General features: G+C 42.3%; 2 protein-coding genes across 2 annotated transcripts; both read left to right on the top strand.

Annotated features, from left to right (window-relative positions):
* Positions 1 to 355: 355 nt before the first annotated feature.
* LOC308368924 (guanylyl cyclase-activating protein 2-like) lies at positions 356 to 2,661 on the top strand (the record flags this gene model as incomplete). Its single annotated transcript, XM_080843219.1, has 4 exons — positions 356 to 553; positions 700 to 849; positions 2,125 to 2,221; positions 2,537 to 2,661. 4 exons carry the CDS (start codon positions 356 to 358, stop codon positions 2,659 to 2,661), a joined length of 570 nt encoding a protein of 189 aa, XP_080699345.1.
* A 9,842-nt stretch (positions 2,662 to 12,503) lies between these two features.
* LOC308369678 (guanylyl cyclase-activating protein 2-like) lies at positions 12,504 to 14,140 on the top strand (the record flags this gene model as incomplete). The annotated part of the gene is made up of 4 exons (XM_080844185.1): positions 12,504 to 12,704; positions 13,115 to 13,264; positions 13,807 to 13,912; positions 14,025 to 14,140. 4 exons carry the CDS (start codon positions 12,504 to 12,506, stop codon positions 14,138 to 14,140), a joined length of 573 nt encoding a protein of 190 aa, XP_080700311.1.
* Between the last annotated feature and the right edge of the window lie 3,188 nt (positions 14,141 to 17,328).

Raw genomic sequence — 17,328 nt, 5'->3', positions numbered from 1 at the left:
GAACCATTTATTTTCAAAGTATACTTTCAAAGTGCTTATTTTAATGACCCCTTATATCTCTTTTCAAGCACAATAACATGTAAAACAAAATGAATGTTCAACTACTAACCCCAGGGTTGATCCGTAACCTATACATAATGGAGTTCATTAAGTAACATGGTGACTTGCCACCAAAGGTCAAGGTTAACCTTCCCTCCCTGTCTCCTCTTTCTAATGCCGTTAATCTATCCATGTAAGCCACTTGGTCAGAGGCAGACCGTCTCAATAGAGATTCTGCTGGCAAGCGCATGGTGAGCAATCTCTCTGCAGCTCTTTTTCCTTTTCTCCTTAAAAGTTTGAGCTATTTTCAAACAAAATGGGACAAGGGGAGAGTGCGGAGCATGAGGAGCTAGACCTTGCGCTTATTCAGGACCTGAGTCTTATGTTTATGAAGGAATGCCCGAGTGGAGCCTTACACTTACACGAGTTCAAACGGATCTTTGGAGTGCAGAGTACGTCTGAAGAGGAGACCATCTACATTGAGACCATATTCCACTCCTTTGACACAAACAGGGTAAGAGGGCAATGTGTCAGTATGTGATCAATTATTAAGTCAATTCAGTAGAAGTACAATTTTGATGTTGATTGATGGCATATGCATTCCTGTTCTGACGGGTAACATTCAGGTATTTGTTTTGGTGCTCTTGTTTTTCCTTACAGGACAACAAATTAGACTTCATGGAATACGTATCAGCATTGCATCTTGTACTCCGAGGACGGCTGGAAGACAGACTCAAGTGGTCATTTAAAATGTATGATACAGACGGAAATGGCCGCCTTGACCGTCAAGAAATCAAACACATCATTAAGGTTAGAGAATTAATATCAATTGTAAATGTTAATTCATGTTCACAGATTACAGTGCCTGTATGCAGGTGTTTCAATTCATTTAATCAAGCCTCAGTGCAAATTCATAAAATGTACGTGCATTTCATTCAGCATACCATAAAAAATTATTCTTGGTTTATTTTCAATAGATTAAAATAGTGGTTCAGATATAGTAGACTTGAGGTCCATTTTGGTCATCTGCCTTCTGATCTGTTACATAAAGTGGGCCTTGTTAGGACACATGCTAAATGTGCGTGGCCTAGTTGTAGGGATTAAAATAGCTTTACTGTTCTTACTTGCACTCCTCAGTGTCAGTTTAGGTAAAGGAAAATGCTGTTAGTTCTGAAAGTAAAGCAAAGCATGTTGTGTATTACATTGGAATTTCTACTCAGAATCAGTAATAATCATATTGTAACATGTAACATTAAAATCAATCCTTTATTAATCAAAAATGAACAAATGCAATAATGCTCTGACCACTAAAATCTTGTCAGAAACAAACTTTTGTCAAGACGATTTAAATTTATCTTTCATCATTTATGGAACAAAATAAAACCAGCTTTGACAGATAAAATGTGTGCAAATGGTGGTTCATGGTCACAGCCAGTGAGGCCAGAAGTGTAAGTTTCAAAACCCTGAACAGACACACAACAAGAAGATGTAGGGCACAAAAGACTTGGTGTTTTAATGAGTCCAGACCTGGCAGAGAAAAGTGTCTCCAAAAACAAGATTTCCAAAATATGGGTCCAAAATAGCAGGCAAAAAAGTATCCTGGAAACAGTCCTTAGTCATTAACGGTGAGGCATAAGAGGGTGAGCACATTTTATTCAGCATACCATAAAAAAAAAAATGTTTGGTTTATTTTCAATAGATTTAAATAGTGGTTCAGAAATAGTCTTGAGGTCCATTTTGGTCATCTGCCCTCTGATCTGTTACATAAAGTGGGCCTTGTTAGGACACATGCTAAATGTGTGTTGCCTAGTTGTAGGGATTAAAGTTAGAGAGTAAATAGCTTTACTGTCCTAACTTGCACTTCTCCGGTGTCAGTTAAGGTAAAGGAAAATGCTATAAGTTTTGAAAGTAAAGCAAAGCATGTTGTGTATTACATTGGAATTTCTACTAAGAATCTCTGCCCCTTTGAAGCTGTTTGGTTCCAACCAGCCTTACAACCAGCAAAATGTGGCCTATATTAACATTAAAAAAAGGAAACTAATTACTTTAACTGTAAATTATGTCTTACTTTTTTTTTTCTGGCAGATAATTTGCAAAATGAAGACCAAGAACACAGATACTCACATGACTCCTAACGAAATGTGTGACAGAATATTTGAACTTGTCGATGAGAACCACGATGGTGAGTATGTAGTGTTAAGCCGTGTGTCTAGTCTGATTATGTGTGAGAGGCATTAACCACAGGTATTTCATAGCTAATCTGGTGTGTGTAATGATCAAGATTAGCTATGGTGGGGGTGATAAGGTAAGAGAGCATAGAAGGACATCATTAGTTTAGATTTATTACATGAACACACAAAACTCCACACGTCTGTCTGTTTATCCGTCTGTCTCTTTGTCTTATTAGCTGTACAGTATATGTGTGCTTGTATGTCCACTGTCTGTCCATCACTCTTTCCATCAATATCTTTTAATCACTCTACATCTCTCTCGTCAGGTCAAATATCACTGGCAGAGTTCATGGAAGGTGCCCAGAAGGACGAGTGGTTGATGGAAATGTTGAAACTAGATTTCAACGCGAGTGGATGGGTCAAACAGAACTGGGTGAAAAAAACACCATGACACAAGGATATATCTAACTTTTGGAATTTGAATTGAGTCATCTGTATTGATGGAATCAATCTATCAGGAGACGGATATGTCTTTTTGGTATTTTTGCCAGCGCTGTTACAACTCTGGAGGGCTTCACAAAAGAATGGCAGAAAATTGTACAGATTTGTGGGACTCTTTTTCTGCGATGAGGGGTGTGGCAATGACCAGAAAACCTGACACGTGACACGTGCCTTCAACACTTTGCACAGATTGTGTAACTTATGTTCCAATGTCCATCCAGATGGGACTTGTGTTTTATGGCTGTGCACATTGGTAGTCAAGATCCTGTGTGGCAGTTCTTAAACTTATGAACTGGACCATTCGGATTGTTGCTCTTTTGGCGCTTCTGCTTGACCATTCCTGCTTGCATCAAAAGATGGAGAAAGATCTGCTTTGCTTTGTAATGTTTGACATAGCATTGACTGATACACCAATGAATCACTAATCATTTATAAGGAACTGTTGCACTTCAGGCTATATTTCATGTTATTGGAACTTGAATTTGTTTATTTTCTGCATAGAAAGTATATAATAAATGATGTATCAAGCACTCAGTAATAATCATATTAAGTAATCAGTAATATCAAGTAATCAGTAATAATTATATTGTAACATGCAATTAGAATCAACCATTTATTAATCAAAAATGAACAAATGCAATAATGCGCTGAATCAAACTTTTGTCAAGATGATTTGTTGTGGCTTGCCAAGACAAGAACACTTTTTAAACTTAATCTTTCATCATACTCCAGTAGCAGCCAATAGATTGAGTATGAAGTATGAGCGGCATGACTTTTCTTAACGGTTTATGGCTAATTTGACCATGAGGAACACAACTAGGGTGCTGTCATTTACTGTAACCCGAGTGAACATCGAGATTTGGCCACGCCCTTTTAGCACGCATCCAGCGCATCTGTATCTCAGCTTCTGAAGGTCGTAGACACTTGCTGTTGGTCTCAAATTGACCGGAATAAGCATATTTATATATGCACTATGAAGGTTTCTAGGCTCTAAAACCTTTACTTTTTGAGATATTCAAGAACATTAAAATTAGAATCAACCATTTATTAATCAAAAATGAACAAATGCAATAATGCTCTGAATCAAACTTTTGTCAAGATGATTTGTTGTGGCTTGCCAAGACAAGAACACTTTTTAAACTTAATCTTTCATAATTTTTTCGTTTGAAAAAAAATGTATTGTCACATTGTTTCATTTTGTCATTTCAGCTTTACAATTGGTTTTTCCTTTCATTTCATTTACATTGTGTACATTTAATTTCTTTTTTCACAGTAGGTTGTTCTTCCATTACATTTTTGTTTCTTCACACATTTTTGTTGCTTCACACATTATTTCTCACCCAAGTCCTTTTTGAAATAAATAAATACATCATGGGTTGTGCGTGTTGGTGTGTGTGTAAGTCCATTTTGTGTAGTCAGTGGATGTATTAAAAACAAAACCAATAAATAAATACATTAATGAAATAAAACAATTTAAACAGTTTAAAAGTCTCCTCATGCAGGACCAGGGTGAGCCACCTCCAGGCTGGCTCCACCCCACCCTCCATTACGCAGCAAGGTTGCCGCTTCAGACGGCCCAGCGGAGACCCTCACCCTACGCCCGCTGCTCCATCCCTCTTTGGTGCTCTTTCACTTGGCGGGGGGGCGTCGGCGGGAATCAGAGACCGTGGTGGCCAGGACCCCCCTGCGTGGGACCCCGACCCCCTCCGATTGGCGGTGCGCAGTGCCTCCTGCCGCGCAGATGTCACCAGCCGCTCGAGCGTGTGGAGGGGCACCGTCACACGCTTCCCCACCAGCAGGTTTCTGGAGGTCCACAATGCGGTCTTCACCCTGTTTAGGGTGAGCCAGAGCGCAGCAAAATCCGCGGCTGGGAGCCTCTGCAGCCTCTGACCCACCCCATGTACCGCTGCCCGGTACTCCAGGGGGTGGACCTCCCCCGCCGGCAGGCTCGGGCTTGTCAGGGGGCCGGTCACGGCCCACAGGTCCTCTGCCACACTGCACTCCCAGAACACATGCCTCACGGTCTCCGGTTTTCCGCACCCGGACCGTGGGCAGATGGGGTTCTTTGTCATGCCCCGGGAGTGCATCACGGCCCTGACCGGTAGGATCTCGTGGGCCGCCATCCACGACAGATCCTTCTGTTTGTTCTGGAGGGCGGGTTGGGCCACGTTCCTCCAAACCTGTTCAGCCTCACGTGTTTCGAGGCCAGGAACGGGGCTCACCTTCTTCCGGTCCTGCACAAGGGAGACAAGCAGCCTACCATTAGTTAAAAACTTCACATTTTCATTTTCCAAACAATGCATTTCTAAAAACTTTTTAATAAAAACATAACTTTGGGGTAGGGTAAAAGAGACTGGGGTCCTCAGGTCTGGTTTTAAAATCTTCAACTTTCGAAGATACGACCCCATCCAAAATCTCGCCATGGCCGCTGTTTTGCTGGTTGTGGATGGGGTCGTTGCATAGCTTATGTGGAGGGCGGTAAATTTGCCTCCTAAAAACAGGTGGGGGTCTGGGAGGCCCTTCCCGCCGTTCTCGGGTCTTTTTTTCACTGTTTCACGGCGGAGTCTCTCCCACTTGGACCCCCACACGAAATAAAATACCGCCCTCTCCAGACCTAAAAGGAAAAAACGAGGGGGACTAAAAACAGAACACAAGAGTAAAAGCAAGGGTAAAACCACAGCTTTAATAATTAAAACTTTTCCCTCGATTGTCATCTGTCTCAGTCCCCAAAATCCCAGTCTCTGTCTGACTTTCCCTAACATGTCCGTCCAGTTACTCCGTCCACCACCCTCATTGTCAAATTTCAAACCTAAAATCTTAATGTCAGTGATTTTAAAAGCTACCTCCAAATTTGGTCGTACGTCACCCCACGGCCCAAAGAGCTGGGCCTCGGACTTGCTCCTGTTGAGCTTAGCGCCCGAGGCCCTTCCGTACCAGTCAGTCAAGTCGAGTGCTCTTTGGACCGATAAAAAGTCACAACATAAAAGGGTCACGTCGTCCATGTAAAGGGTACAAGTCGCTGTCAGTCCACCTGGCAGGTCCAGTCCTTTGATCCATTTATCCCTTCTCAAAATCTGCGCCAACGGTTCAATGCAAGCAATGAACAGGAGTGGAGATAACGGACACCCCTGGCGGACGCCAGAGCGAACACTTATCGCTTTGGTAAGGTGCCCATTAACAATTATTCTGCTGCTAATATCCTGATAGAGCAGTCCCACCCACTTAACAAACCTCCCTGGGAAACCCATCTTTTGCAGTACCTGAAACAGGTACTGGTGCGAGACCCGATCAAAAGCTTTCTCAAAATCTAAATTTAGAACTAAAAGCCGAATATTTCTGTCTCTCGCAAAACAGATGGCGTCTCGGACCAGCACTAGGGTGTCCGTGATCTTCCTTCCCGGGACGGCGCAGGTTTGATCCGGGTGGATCACGTCCTCTAAAACAGTCGACATGCGTGAAGCTAAAAGTTTACTAAAAAGTTTACAATCTGTGTTTAAAAGCGTGATCGGTCTCCAGTTTGTTAAGTCTGTCCGGTCACCTTTCTTAAACAACAAGCAAACTGTCCCTAATCTAAAGCTGTCGGGTAGTCGGTCGAGTCTTTCAAATTAATTAAAAACAGTCAAAAGGTCTGTGTTTAAAATGTCGTAAAAGGTTCTATAATACTCCACAGGGAGGCCATCCTCTCCCGGGGCTTTCCCTTGTTTAAAACCTTTTAAAACATTAAACAATTCTAAAAAGGTAAAGTCCTTTGTTAAAATGTCTTGACTGTTTATTGTTTTGTCTAAAAAACTCAACACCTCCTCTTTTTCTTTAAAATGCACTTTCTTTTCTTTAAATAATTCTTGATAAAAGCCTTCTACCATGTTTAAATTCCCTTCATTCTTCGTTTCCACTCTTCCTTCTTCTTTTAATTTGACCATCCCTCCTCCCCTGGCTAATATCTTTTAAAAAAAGTACTGTGTGCATTTTTCACCTTCTTCTATCTCTCTTTCCCGGCTTTGTTTTAAAAAAGCTTTACTTTGCTCCTCTTTAAAACTGGCAATTTCTTTTTTTATATCCTTTATTTCGTTAGAAAAATCAAAACCATTTTTTAAAAGGTTAAAATACCTCTGTAAACGTTTCTGCAGCCCCATCATGCGCCTCCTTTCTTTTTCTTTTTTCTTTTTTCCTATGTTTCTAAAAAACGTCTTGGTCCGTCCCTTCACCATCTCCCACCACTGTGCTCGTGTATCGTAGCAGTCTTGGAGGGTCTGCCAGAGGCCGTACTGCTCCCTGTAGCTCTCCGCTACCTCCCTATCTTGTAGTAGGGAGCAGTTTAGCCTCCAGAGCCCTCCCCCTATAGTCACATCAGTGGGGAAAGACAGGGTGCAGGAGAGAAGGGTGTGGTCGGAAAAATACAGGGGGGTTAATGTAGCATCAGTCGGCGGGCAGTCTCTTGTAAAAATGTAGTCAATTCGGGAGGCTCTGGTACCATCACCACTAAACCAGGTGAAGCCCTCCTCCCTGGGATGCACTTTTCTGTAGCAGTCTTCTAATTTAAAATCCCTGACTAAACCCTGCAGCACAACTGATGTTTTATCTAATCTAAAATCTTCCCCTACATTCTTTCTGTCTTTTTTTCCTAAAACGCAATTAAAATCCCCTCCAAGTACTAGGGGAGCCCTCCCTAGCATGTGGGGCTGCAGGTCCTCTAAAAGCGTGTGTCTTTTATTTTTATCATTAAAACCATAAACATTTAAAATGTTAAAATCCCTTCCTAAAAAAGTCAAATGTGCTAAAAGTGCCCGCCCTTCCCTCACCACTGTGCTGCCCTTCACCAAGATGTGAGGGTTTTTAATTAAAATGGCAACACCGTCGGCCCGGCTGTAGTGCGAGCCGCTCCAGAGAGAGGGACCGGCAGCCCAACGCTGCTCCCAATCTCTGTATGACTTTAAGAACGGCAAGGCACACTCTTGTAATAAAAACACATCAGACTTTATATTATCTAAAAGGGATAAGACATTCTGTGCTCTAATGGGCGTTCTCACACTTCTAACATTAATTGATGAGATTGTGAGGGCCATGAGCAGTTATGGTTTTAAAACACACACATTTTTAAAAGAACACAATACATTTTACAGAGGTACATTTTAAACAGAAGAGATCACAAGATCTCCTGTGACACCTGCTCCTCCTTGACCACCATTGGTCTAGGGTCTGGAGGTTTGCAGGTGTCTCCTGCCTCAGCCCTCACAGAGATAATCCCTTGCGAGGCCTTTTGAGGCGTTGATACTCTTACGCATCGCAAAGCGAAAAGGACTCCTCAAAGAGTGGAACTTCATCGACCACCAGACGGCGCAAGTCTTCCGGTGAGGAACTACTCGGCCGCTGCTCGGTTCGATGCTTCTTCTCCTGGGAGACTCCAAGGGCCTTTTGGATGCCTGCGCATTCGGGAGTGAGAGGAACTCTAAACTCCCGCTGGAGGCCACACTCCCCTCCGGCACAGTTTGCATGGAGGAAGCAGACTCAGACGACTCCTCCCCCACCGACTCCTCCTCCTCCTCCACCAACTCCTCCTCCTCCTCCACCACTTCCACCTGCTCCGCCTCCTCCTGTACTACTGCTTCGGGGGTGGCCTCCAGGACCTGCTGTGACTCTGCCCTGATGCTAGCTCCGCCCCCCACCTCTTGGCCAGACCCCGAGGCCGACTGGAGATTTTCATCTCCCTCCAAAACCTCAGGGTCCGCCTCCACCACCATTTCCTTCTCTTTTTCTGGGCCATGTGGCCCGTCGGCCATTTTGGTGACCTCCGGACCTTGCGGCCCGGCGGCCATTTCAGTGGCCTCCGGACCATGCGGCCCAGGTGCCTTTTTGTTAGTTTTCATCTTGTTGGCATAACTTTCAGGGCAATCCCTGAAAAGATGGTCAAACTTTCCACAGAGATTGCACTGTCTGCCATTGGGACACTGGTCATAAGCGTGCCCAATTTCTCTACATTTTCCACATACGAGTTCCTTGCATACTTGGGCTAGGTGCCCAACTTTGCCACACTTGCGACAAAGTTTGGGCATCCCTTGATAGAAGATGTAGCCCCTATTTTGGCCCAACACTATCATTGACGGAATATGTCTCAGGCTAAGGTAACTGCTAAGGTAACTGCCACGAGCAGTTCCATATGCCGTCCTCATCATAAACCTTGATAGGTTGTGACCGCACGGTGCAATATCTAGCCAGCCATGTAGCAATGTCATCTCCAGTCACTGTTTCATTAAACATATTGACAATCACCACTTTCTGTGTATTGTCCGTAAGTTTTTCCACAGTGAACATGGAAAACTGGCTCCTAGCCTCTCCAAAGGTAACCCAAAACTGTGTCAAAAGTATGGCCGAGCGGAAGCTAACATCAAATCCCTTGTTATAGGGCAGAGTCACCAAACAATTCAGGTCAGTAGGTTTAAAATGGAGGACTCCCTGGATTAGCCTCCTGGAGAAGTCCAAACGTGACATCCCCAGGAGCTTGCCCTCCACCTCCTTAAAATTAAAGCGCACACTGTGATGCCTCCGCGTGCCGGCACTGGCAGCAGACATGCTGGAGACACCTCCAGCGAGGCTCAACTGCTAAAAACACTAAAAACGACAATAAATACTAAAACAATAAATATATAGATACTAAAACACTTTAAAACTTTAAAAACCAGACAATGAAGAATAAAAATTGCTCTTACCTGCTGTCGTGGAGTTGTTATTCCTTCGAGATGAGCCCCAATGCACGAGGACCCAGGCCAACTGCCTAGGACTCGATCCCGGTCAGCTAGGACAAGTTCAATATACTCAGAGTGCTTTTGATCAGTATCACAAGGATAAGGATCTAGCCACACTCTGAGCGATCAAATCTTAGCCAAAAGGCCGAGAAGCCTTTTAGATTGAGTAGCCAATAGATTGAGTATGAAGTATGAGCGGCATGACTTTTCTTAACGGTTTATGGCTAATTTGACCATGAGGAACACAACTAGGGTGCTGTCATTTACTGTAACCCGAGCGAACATCGAGATTTGGCCACGCCCTTTTAGCACGCATCCAGCGCATCTGTATCTCAGCTTCTGAAGGTTGTAGACACTTGCTGTTGGTCTCAAATTGACCGGAATAAGCATATTTATATATGCACTATGAAGGTTTCTAGGCTCTAAAACCTTTACTTTTCGAGATATTCAAGAACATTAAAAAAAAAAAAAAAAAAATGGGGCGCAAAAAGTACTCCACTAGCAGGCTCAAGTTGAGTATTCGTTATGAGCGGCACGACTTTTCTCAACGGTTTCTGGCTAATTGACCCTGAGGAACAAAACTATGGTGCTGTCTTTTACTGTCACCCGAGCGAACATTGAGATTTTGAGATACTCAACTTGAGGCTGCTAGTGGAGTACTTTTTGCGCCCTCCGCAAATACAAAAAATTATTATTTCTTGAACATCTCGAAAAGTAAAGGTTTTAGAGATTAGAAACCTTCAGAGTGCATGTACAAACATGCCTGTTCTGGTCAATTTAAGACCAAATTCAAGCGTGTATGACCTTCAGAAGCTGAGATACAGATGCGCTGGACACGCCCTAAAAGGCGGCAAAACTCAATGTTCGCTCGGGTTGCAGTAAATGACAGCACCCTCCTCATGGTCAAATTAGTCAGAAACAGGTGAAAAAAAAGTCATGCCGCTCATACTTCATACTCAATCTATTGGCTGCTACTGGAGTATCATTTATTGAGTGTTGGAAATAAATAAAACCAGCTTTAAAAGAGAGAATGTCTGCAAATGGTGGTTCACGGTCACAGCCAATGAGGCCAGAAGTGTAAGTCTCAAACCCCTGAACAGACACACACAATAAAAAGAAGCTCTTTGGTGTTGCGGTCAGAGTGCAGGTTTGGTACCCTGTAGACATGGCTTTAATACCAGGTGGGTTGACTGCTCTCTGCCTTCGCTACAAATGGTATCAGAAGTGGGCTGGCCTGCTCAGAGGCCATAAACCGTATGGTTGACCCCTGTGTAAGTTTCCTGTCTTAGATTACTAAAGTGATTGTCACACCACATGTCACAACACCAAAGGATTCCTATTAGCCATTTTTATCATAGTTCAATAACATCTACTTTTTCATCTGTTACATTAGGGTTATCTATATTGTTTCCTCTAAAGATATTCCGTATTCAGAGAATAGGGATCAGCGTTTTAGAGCAGAGCTAGTTTATGCATGTATTGTTCTAAATCACCACTAGAAGGCAGCAGCAACGAGAAGGTATCCAGAGGTGATCCTATCTTGTCTTCAGCACAGTGGATCGATGGGACCACCAGGTATTATTAATATGCTAGTGTAAAACATTTCTTGGATGAAGAATCATCTGATTATTTCTTTATTTGCTCATCGTTTGATTTAATAGTAAGATCGCTGTCATCACACTAAACTTTGATTTACAGAGGGACCTGGTGTTTTGCTATAAACTCAGCAAAACAATTAAACTATACAATTGACAATGAAACACTGACAACATAAGTCTTTAAGTGGATTTATGAGCTCAATTCTATTAAAGCTATTATCCAAGGACAGGCACGTAGATTAGGCTACGCTACCCAACAATTCAAACAGTGGCAATGCATGTTTTTTAACAGCTATGTAATGAACTTATTTTGAGAGCATTTTACTTTCACCTTCAAATGTCCACATAAGCATCATTAAGCAGCATAACGATGCAGGGAAAGTCCTGCATTTTCTGACATCACTATTTACATCACCAGAGCCCCATCAGACACAGGAAGAACGCTAATTGCAAAAGTGGAGACAAATGTGATTTGTAAATGCTTTGCCTCAGTCAAATTCAAAGCAAAACGAAAGTGTACTTTGGCAGCAAGCAGAGGGAATATTTCTAATGAGCCTTCTTCCTTAGAGTGGGGAGCCGGGAGAGGGGGTCGAACTGAAAAGAGAGCCTATAGGCTAATGGGATTAGAACACGGCGACTGTGGCATTCTTCTTACTGGTCTCGTATGACGTCATTCAGGGCCCGTGGAGGTAACTGTGGTTTAAGTGCAGTGTTGATCACTAACAGAGAGAGAGAGAGAGTAGCCTACTAGGCTACTATTCTACTAATATTAATACTATTCTAAATAAGAAAATAAAAGACCATTTGGTCTGTCTGTCTGTCTGTCTGTCTGTCTGTCTGTCTGTCTGTCTGTCTGTCTGTCTGTCTGTCTGTCTGTCTGTCTGTCTGTCTGTCTGTCTGTCTATCTTTCGGTCTGTATGTGTGTATATGAGGCAAAGTCAAACATCACCATGTAATTTATCTTCTAGGCTATATACACCTACAAATATATCTGTACTCTTGTTCTCCACTTTTGTACCTCCAATCACATTAATTAGTAGGACAACATGGGCATGTCCATGTTTCTTACATGACAAACTTATATAGGCTACCCCCCCCCCCCCCCCCCCCCCCCCACCCCCATTTGAAATCTACATTTTACATGATACATCCCTGGTAGGCACAGGACACAAAGTCTGATCTGAGCTAGCCGAGATAAATTATTTTTGAACTAACGCAAGAAGATTGGATTGGCATCCCCCGTCTAAAAATACTTAATCACCCACCAAGGGTTAAGCCCTACACTGAGGTCTGAGGGGCTTTTCTAGCAGTACACCATCAAGACAGAAGTGTTTGAAGGATCGGAATCTGATGGCGGGTACTAAATGGAAACAATTTTAAAATGAGCCACTATTTTGCATTGAAACATTTGACTATTTTTATAAATCGGTGACAGGAGACTAACCTAAGGAAATATGGGTCAGTCACAGAGTGACGATGACAACGAGGTAACCTTGACACAGATCCAGGAACTATACAGAAAATTTGCCAGTGAATGCCCAAGTGGAAACCTGCATTTACACGAATTCAAAAGAATCTTTGGGATAGGCAGTGGGTCTTCACCTGAGGAAAGTGCCTATATTGACAACATCTTCCGAACTTTTGATACAAATGAGGTAAGACTTTGCATTTGTGTTTCACTGTTCTCTCTGAGTAAAACATGACAGACAATTTAGAGGTTTGTTACACTATAGCATCAGAATATAAAAACATAAGAGAGCTACTTGGGCAGGTATGTCATTTTTGTTACCTGTAGCACACTTCGTCCTCCTGCTACGTCCTGATTTCTCTACTTGATTTTAAAGGTTTGCAACATTCCACAGGTGCTGAACTGATGTATGTTTCGTATGATCTGATGGGTGTTGAGTGTGGTAGTACATTGGCCGGGTGAAGCTACATGTTAAAAAAATAAATAAATAAATCTACGATTCTCAGTATACTCTGCCTAGCTCTTTGGGTTTTGCTTCATTCTGTTTCCATATACTATTTACACTCTTCCGCCGCTTTTTTCTCAACCACTATCCAGGATGAAACAATAGACTTCATGGAGTTTGTAGCTGCTGTGCACCTTGTTTTCCGGGGCAAACTAGAAGATAAACTGAGGTGGTCCTTCAAGGTATATGACAGTGATGGAAATGGTCGCCTGGACAAACGAGAAGTCAAGCATATAGTAAAGGTAAGCTAATTTTACTATTACTGTCAGTTGTATAGAAATTGTATCATGTGATCTTAAATAACTTTGAGTTTGTAAGGATATTGTTATATATTGGTTTTGGCAGTGCCCTTAGTGTGGGCTTGAATGCCATAAGGATGTGTCTGCAACAAATAGCCACTCTTTGCCCAGCCACTCATCCTTCAATCTCCTGGGTCAGTATAGCCTGTTTACCTTTGAACTTAAAGTTTAACTCGGATTAGACTATGATCCTTGGCATTCACACTAAATGAAGGCGGTAGATCCTGAGCAGTCGCCAAAGTCTAAATAAGGTTGTTGTATGTTTGCTTGTGTTTGTATAGTTTATACAAAGCAACATGATATTTGTTATGTCATAAATTGTATGAGTATAATGGATTACATTGCCCCACATGTCAGTAAGTTATTCTCATTCTATTTAAATGACATAAATTAAATGTGGACGGTTGATTGATGCTGCAGTTTGTGTAGTACATTTATTGTGTGGTTGTATAAGCAATAATGGTCCAATCTGTTTTTACCATCAGATTATTTCCAAGATAAAAAGACATGATAACCAATCTGGAAGCGAGGCAATGAGCCCTGATCAGATCTGTGCCAGGATCTTTGAAATTGTGGATAAAAACAAAGACGGTAATTTGTTTTCACTAAGCATTTGTTCTTTTCTTTTCTGTAAAGAATTGTGATCAAATGCAAAGAAACATCTAAGTAAACTTAGGACCTCTGTCCATATTTTTGTATCCAGGCACTATCTCACTTGAAGAGTTTGTGGAAGGTGCTCAACAGGACCCGTGGGTTATGGAACAGCTTAAATTGAATGTGAGACCCTCTGGATGGTTTAATGAACGTAACAAAACCTGAACAATACAGGCAAAACGAGACGACATACCTTCCTGAAGCCTTGAAGAGAATCAGCTTGTCAAGAATGATATGATGCCCCATGTAGGATTGACTCATAAAGTCACTAAATTGAACTTACCGATAGCGTTCTCCCAACATTTCCAATTAAAGAAATCCCCTTCATATTTAAAAATGAAACCCAACATAGGCTCCGGCTGGAAGAGTTTCCAGAAATGTAATTAATTATGTTTTTACCATAAGCTAAATCGGAAAACACTATGCCTGACATTATGGGAAGTTTGCTATATTCCTTATATTTAAAGCATGCAATATGCTCAGAAAGGGAAAGACAGTTGAAACTCTAAAAAGGAAATATTAACTTTACCTATAGGATATGCTGTTATGAAACGACAAGTTTGAAATATGAATATGACCCGGAAAAACATTTCAGCGAAAGAAGATTAGGCTCAGGTTGTGAGGTTAAACCTGCATTGTTGAGAAATGTTTTATTTTAAATGAAGCAATTTCCGCAGCAGGTCTCCAAGGTGAACAGCCTCTGGCATGTTAGAACAAGGCGGGTAAAGGAAGTCAGCAAGTCAGATCTGTATCTTCTGGATAAGGATTGGCTCTGAGGGCAGGGCCAGTCGGGCTGGGGTGCGTAGGGCTGGTAGAGGGGCCGTCCCAGCGCCCCGGTGTTTGCCTTGTAGTCTCCGCCAGAAAGCGAGCGTGGCGGGTCCTTGTTGTGCAGGCTGCCTCTTCACGGAGGGGCTGTCGCCGGCGGGGTCGCCTATCACATGCTGCCTACAGTGTGCAGGGCTCTGGTAGGGCCCGGTAGTGGGCGTGTGCCGGGTAGTGGGTGGGTGCCGGGCCCTTCTTGTGGATATCCCCAGCTATGGGTCGCACTGGGGCCCTCGCCTTGCCTTGGCTTCAAAGCCGGGGTGGACATGGGTTCCACCTCTCGCATGGCCTCGACTGGAGCCTAGAAGCCGACTCAGAACTGGTGCGGACTGTTTCATTAAAACGCAGCATCCTGTCAATAATCTGTTATGCAGCCAATGCTCTGTCCACCATGTTTTTTATTATTGTTATTTATTATTATTATTAATTATTTATTTTTTTGTGTTTGTTTTAGGTTCATCTTTACTGTGCTTATGATTTGTGTGTCTGAGTTGTATCTGTATGCCTGTTTTGTTAAGGGAGGGGGATTGGGTGGGTGTGTTTACATGTGTGCGTTAAAAAGCAATACAAAAACCTTGACCAATAAAACACAGCATCCTGGTGGCCCCAGCGGGTGTTGACGCGATGTGATTTCAGCCCAGTGCTCTGAATGTCAAAGTGAAGAAATTCAATCTACCAATCAGGGGGTAACCGGCAGGAGTAACTATAAGTCTCTTAAGGGAGCCAAATGCCCCGTCAGCGAATTAGTGACGGGCATGAATGGATATTCGAGACTCCCACTGTCCCAACCAACTATAGCGAAAGCATTTTTGAAGCCTTTTACAAATTCCCTCTACATCCTTGGGAAGATGCTCAAGTGATGTACCTCCTCTGAAATCAAACTGAACTGCCTGTGCTTGTAAGGTAAAATTGTTGTGTTCATCTTAAGAGGAGTCGATGGGACAAAAGCTGATTGGTAGGTCTGGCTTCTTGGTTAGCCAAAAACCTATAAAGGACTGCAAGGGCAGGAGGAGGAATTAGAAACCTCATGATTAGCCTAAGGAATACACCTGTTTGAACTTAAACGGCCAAGTTGCTGTGAAAAGACACAAATCAACTGACATAGTAAGGCCAACTTTTGACATATTTCAGTTGGGGAAAGTTTTTTTTTTTTTTTTTTTACTTTTTGTTAATTTTGTGGGGAATCCTTTCAGTCCAATGCAATATGGAAATGCATTCTGAGGATTAATTTAATACTTTTTCTTACAAATAGATTCTTCTGTTTCATATTTGTTAACATTACCTTGTGTTTGTAACCTGACGGACAAACCAAATAACAAACTAAAATGTTGGATTAAAGTGATACATCTGCCAAATGCATTATTGAAAGTCTAAGTCTTATTTTTACTGTACGAACACATTTTATTTTATAAATGTCTCAAATAAACAAGATGGAAGTGTAATCAAATTACTGATTTAAATGCTTAAGTGCCTGAGATTTAGCAAGTAATTGTCCTTTGTTTAAAATATGTTTTAAGCGGAAAGGCTTGCCAGATCACTTAATGCAATTTCAGTTATTTTTCAATGCTTCATTTTAATGCAATAAACCTCCTGGGTAACCTCCACTTTTTTGGCTCGCTCAGGTTTTAGTCCGTTTGGCAGGGCAGTATTGCAGTGTTGCAGGCTAGCTCAGTGGACCTCACACAGTACTACAGTTTATTTCAGAAATATTATAGTGCAACATGTTTCAGAAATATTTCACATTGCAGAAAGCAGAACAGAAGCATTTGGTTTTACAGGACCAGAGGGAAAGTTGTCCAGGGTTCCATAATGAGATTTTTATTTGCAGTTTTTAGTGTTAGCATTTTAACACTTCCTGGTTCCAAAAATCTCTGGAAAAACGAATGGGAACGCTTACACCATCCACTGCTCCTTCCTGCCGGCTTCGATGTGGGAACACGGTTGGTGTTACACCAAATTCTGTGACCATCGCATTCTGTGACTCTAGTAGGCACTGTTACCACTAGACAGCTTGAACTTGCTCACACGGACGAGTTTGTAACGCAAACAAAATAAGCATAATCTTAAGTATACACATAATCATAAGCATTAACATAATATAAAAACAAGGATTTTCCTCTCCATTGACACCCATTATACGGGAAAGGCTTGTGATGTGACATGTCAGACAAATTGGTTGGTCATGGGATGTTGTTTTGGAACAATACTAAAAAGCATACAGGTTACACTTTCTAGTTCGCTTGGAGTCTGACCATGCGCAGCTGCTTCAGACTTGTCTGTGGGGTCACAAAAAGTTGGAAGTTACGCGGACATAAGCACAGAGGCACATGCACACCCTCCAATGATGAAATTTACACCACGCGGACCCTTGCGTACTGACTGATGCACAAAGTATAATCAAGGCTTTAAAATGCCTTGTAGTGTAGCACAAAAAAATGGAGGGTACATGGACATCCGCATAGAGCCATGTGTAGGCTACACCCTATGATGACTACATTTATCTCGCTAATTGGAGGCCACTCAGATAATGA

The sequence above is a fragment of the Sprattus sprattus genome, assembly GCF_963457725.1.
Source record: "Sprattus sprattus genome assembly, chromosome: 8".
Taxonomy (NCBI): Eukaryota; Metazoa; Chordata; class Actinopteri; order Clupeiformes; family Clupeidae; genus Sprattus; species Sprattus sprattus.
The sequence above is the reverse complement of the archived record's forward strand: the minus strand, read 5'-3'. Positions and strand labels throughout refer to the sequence as shown.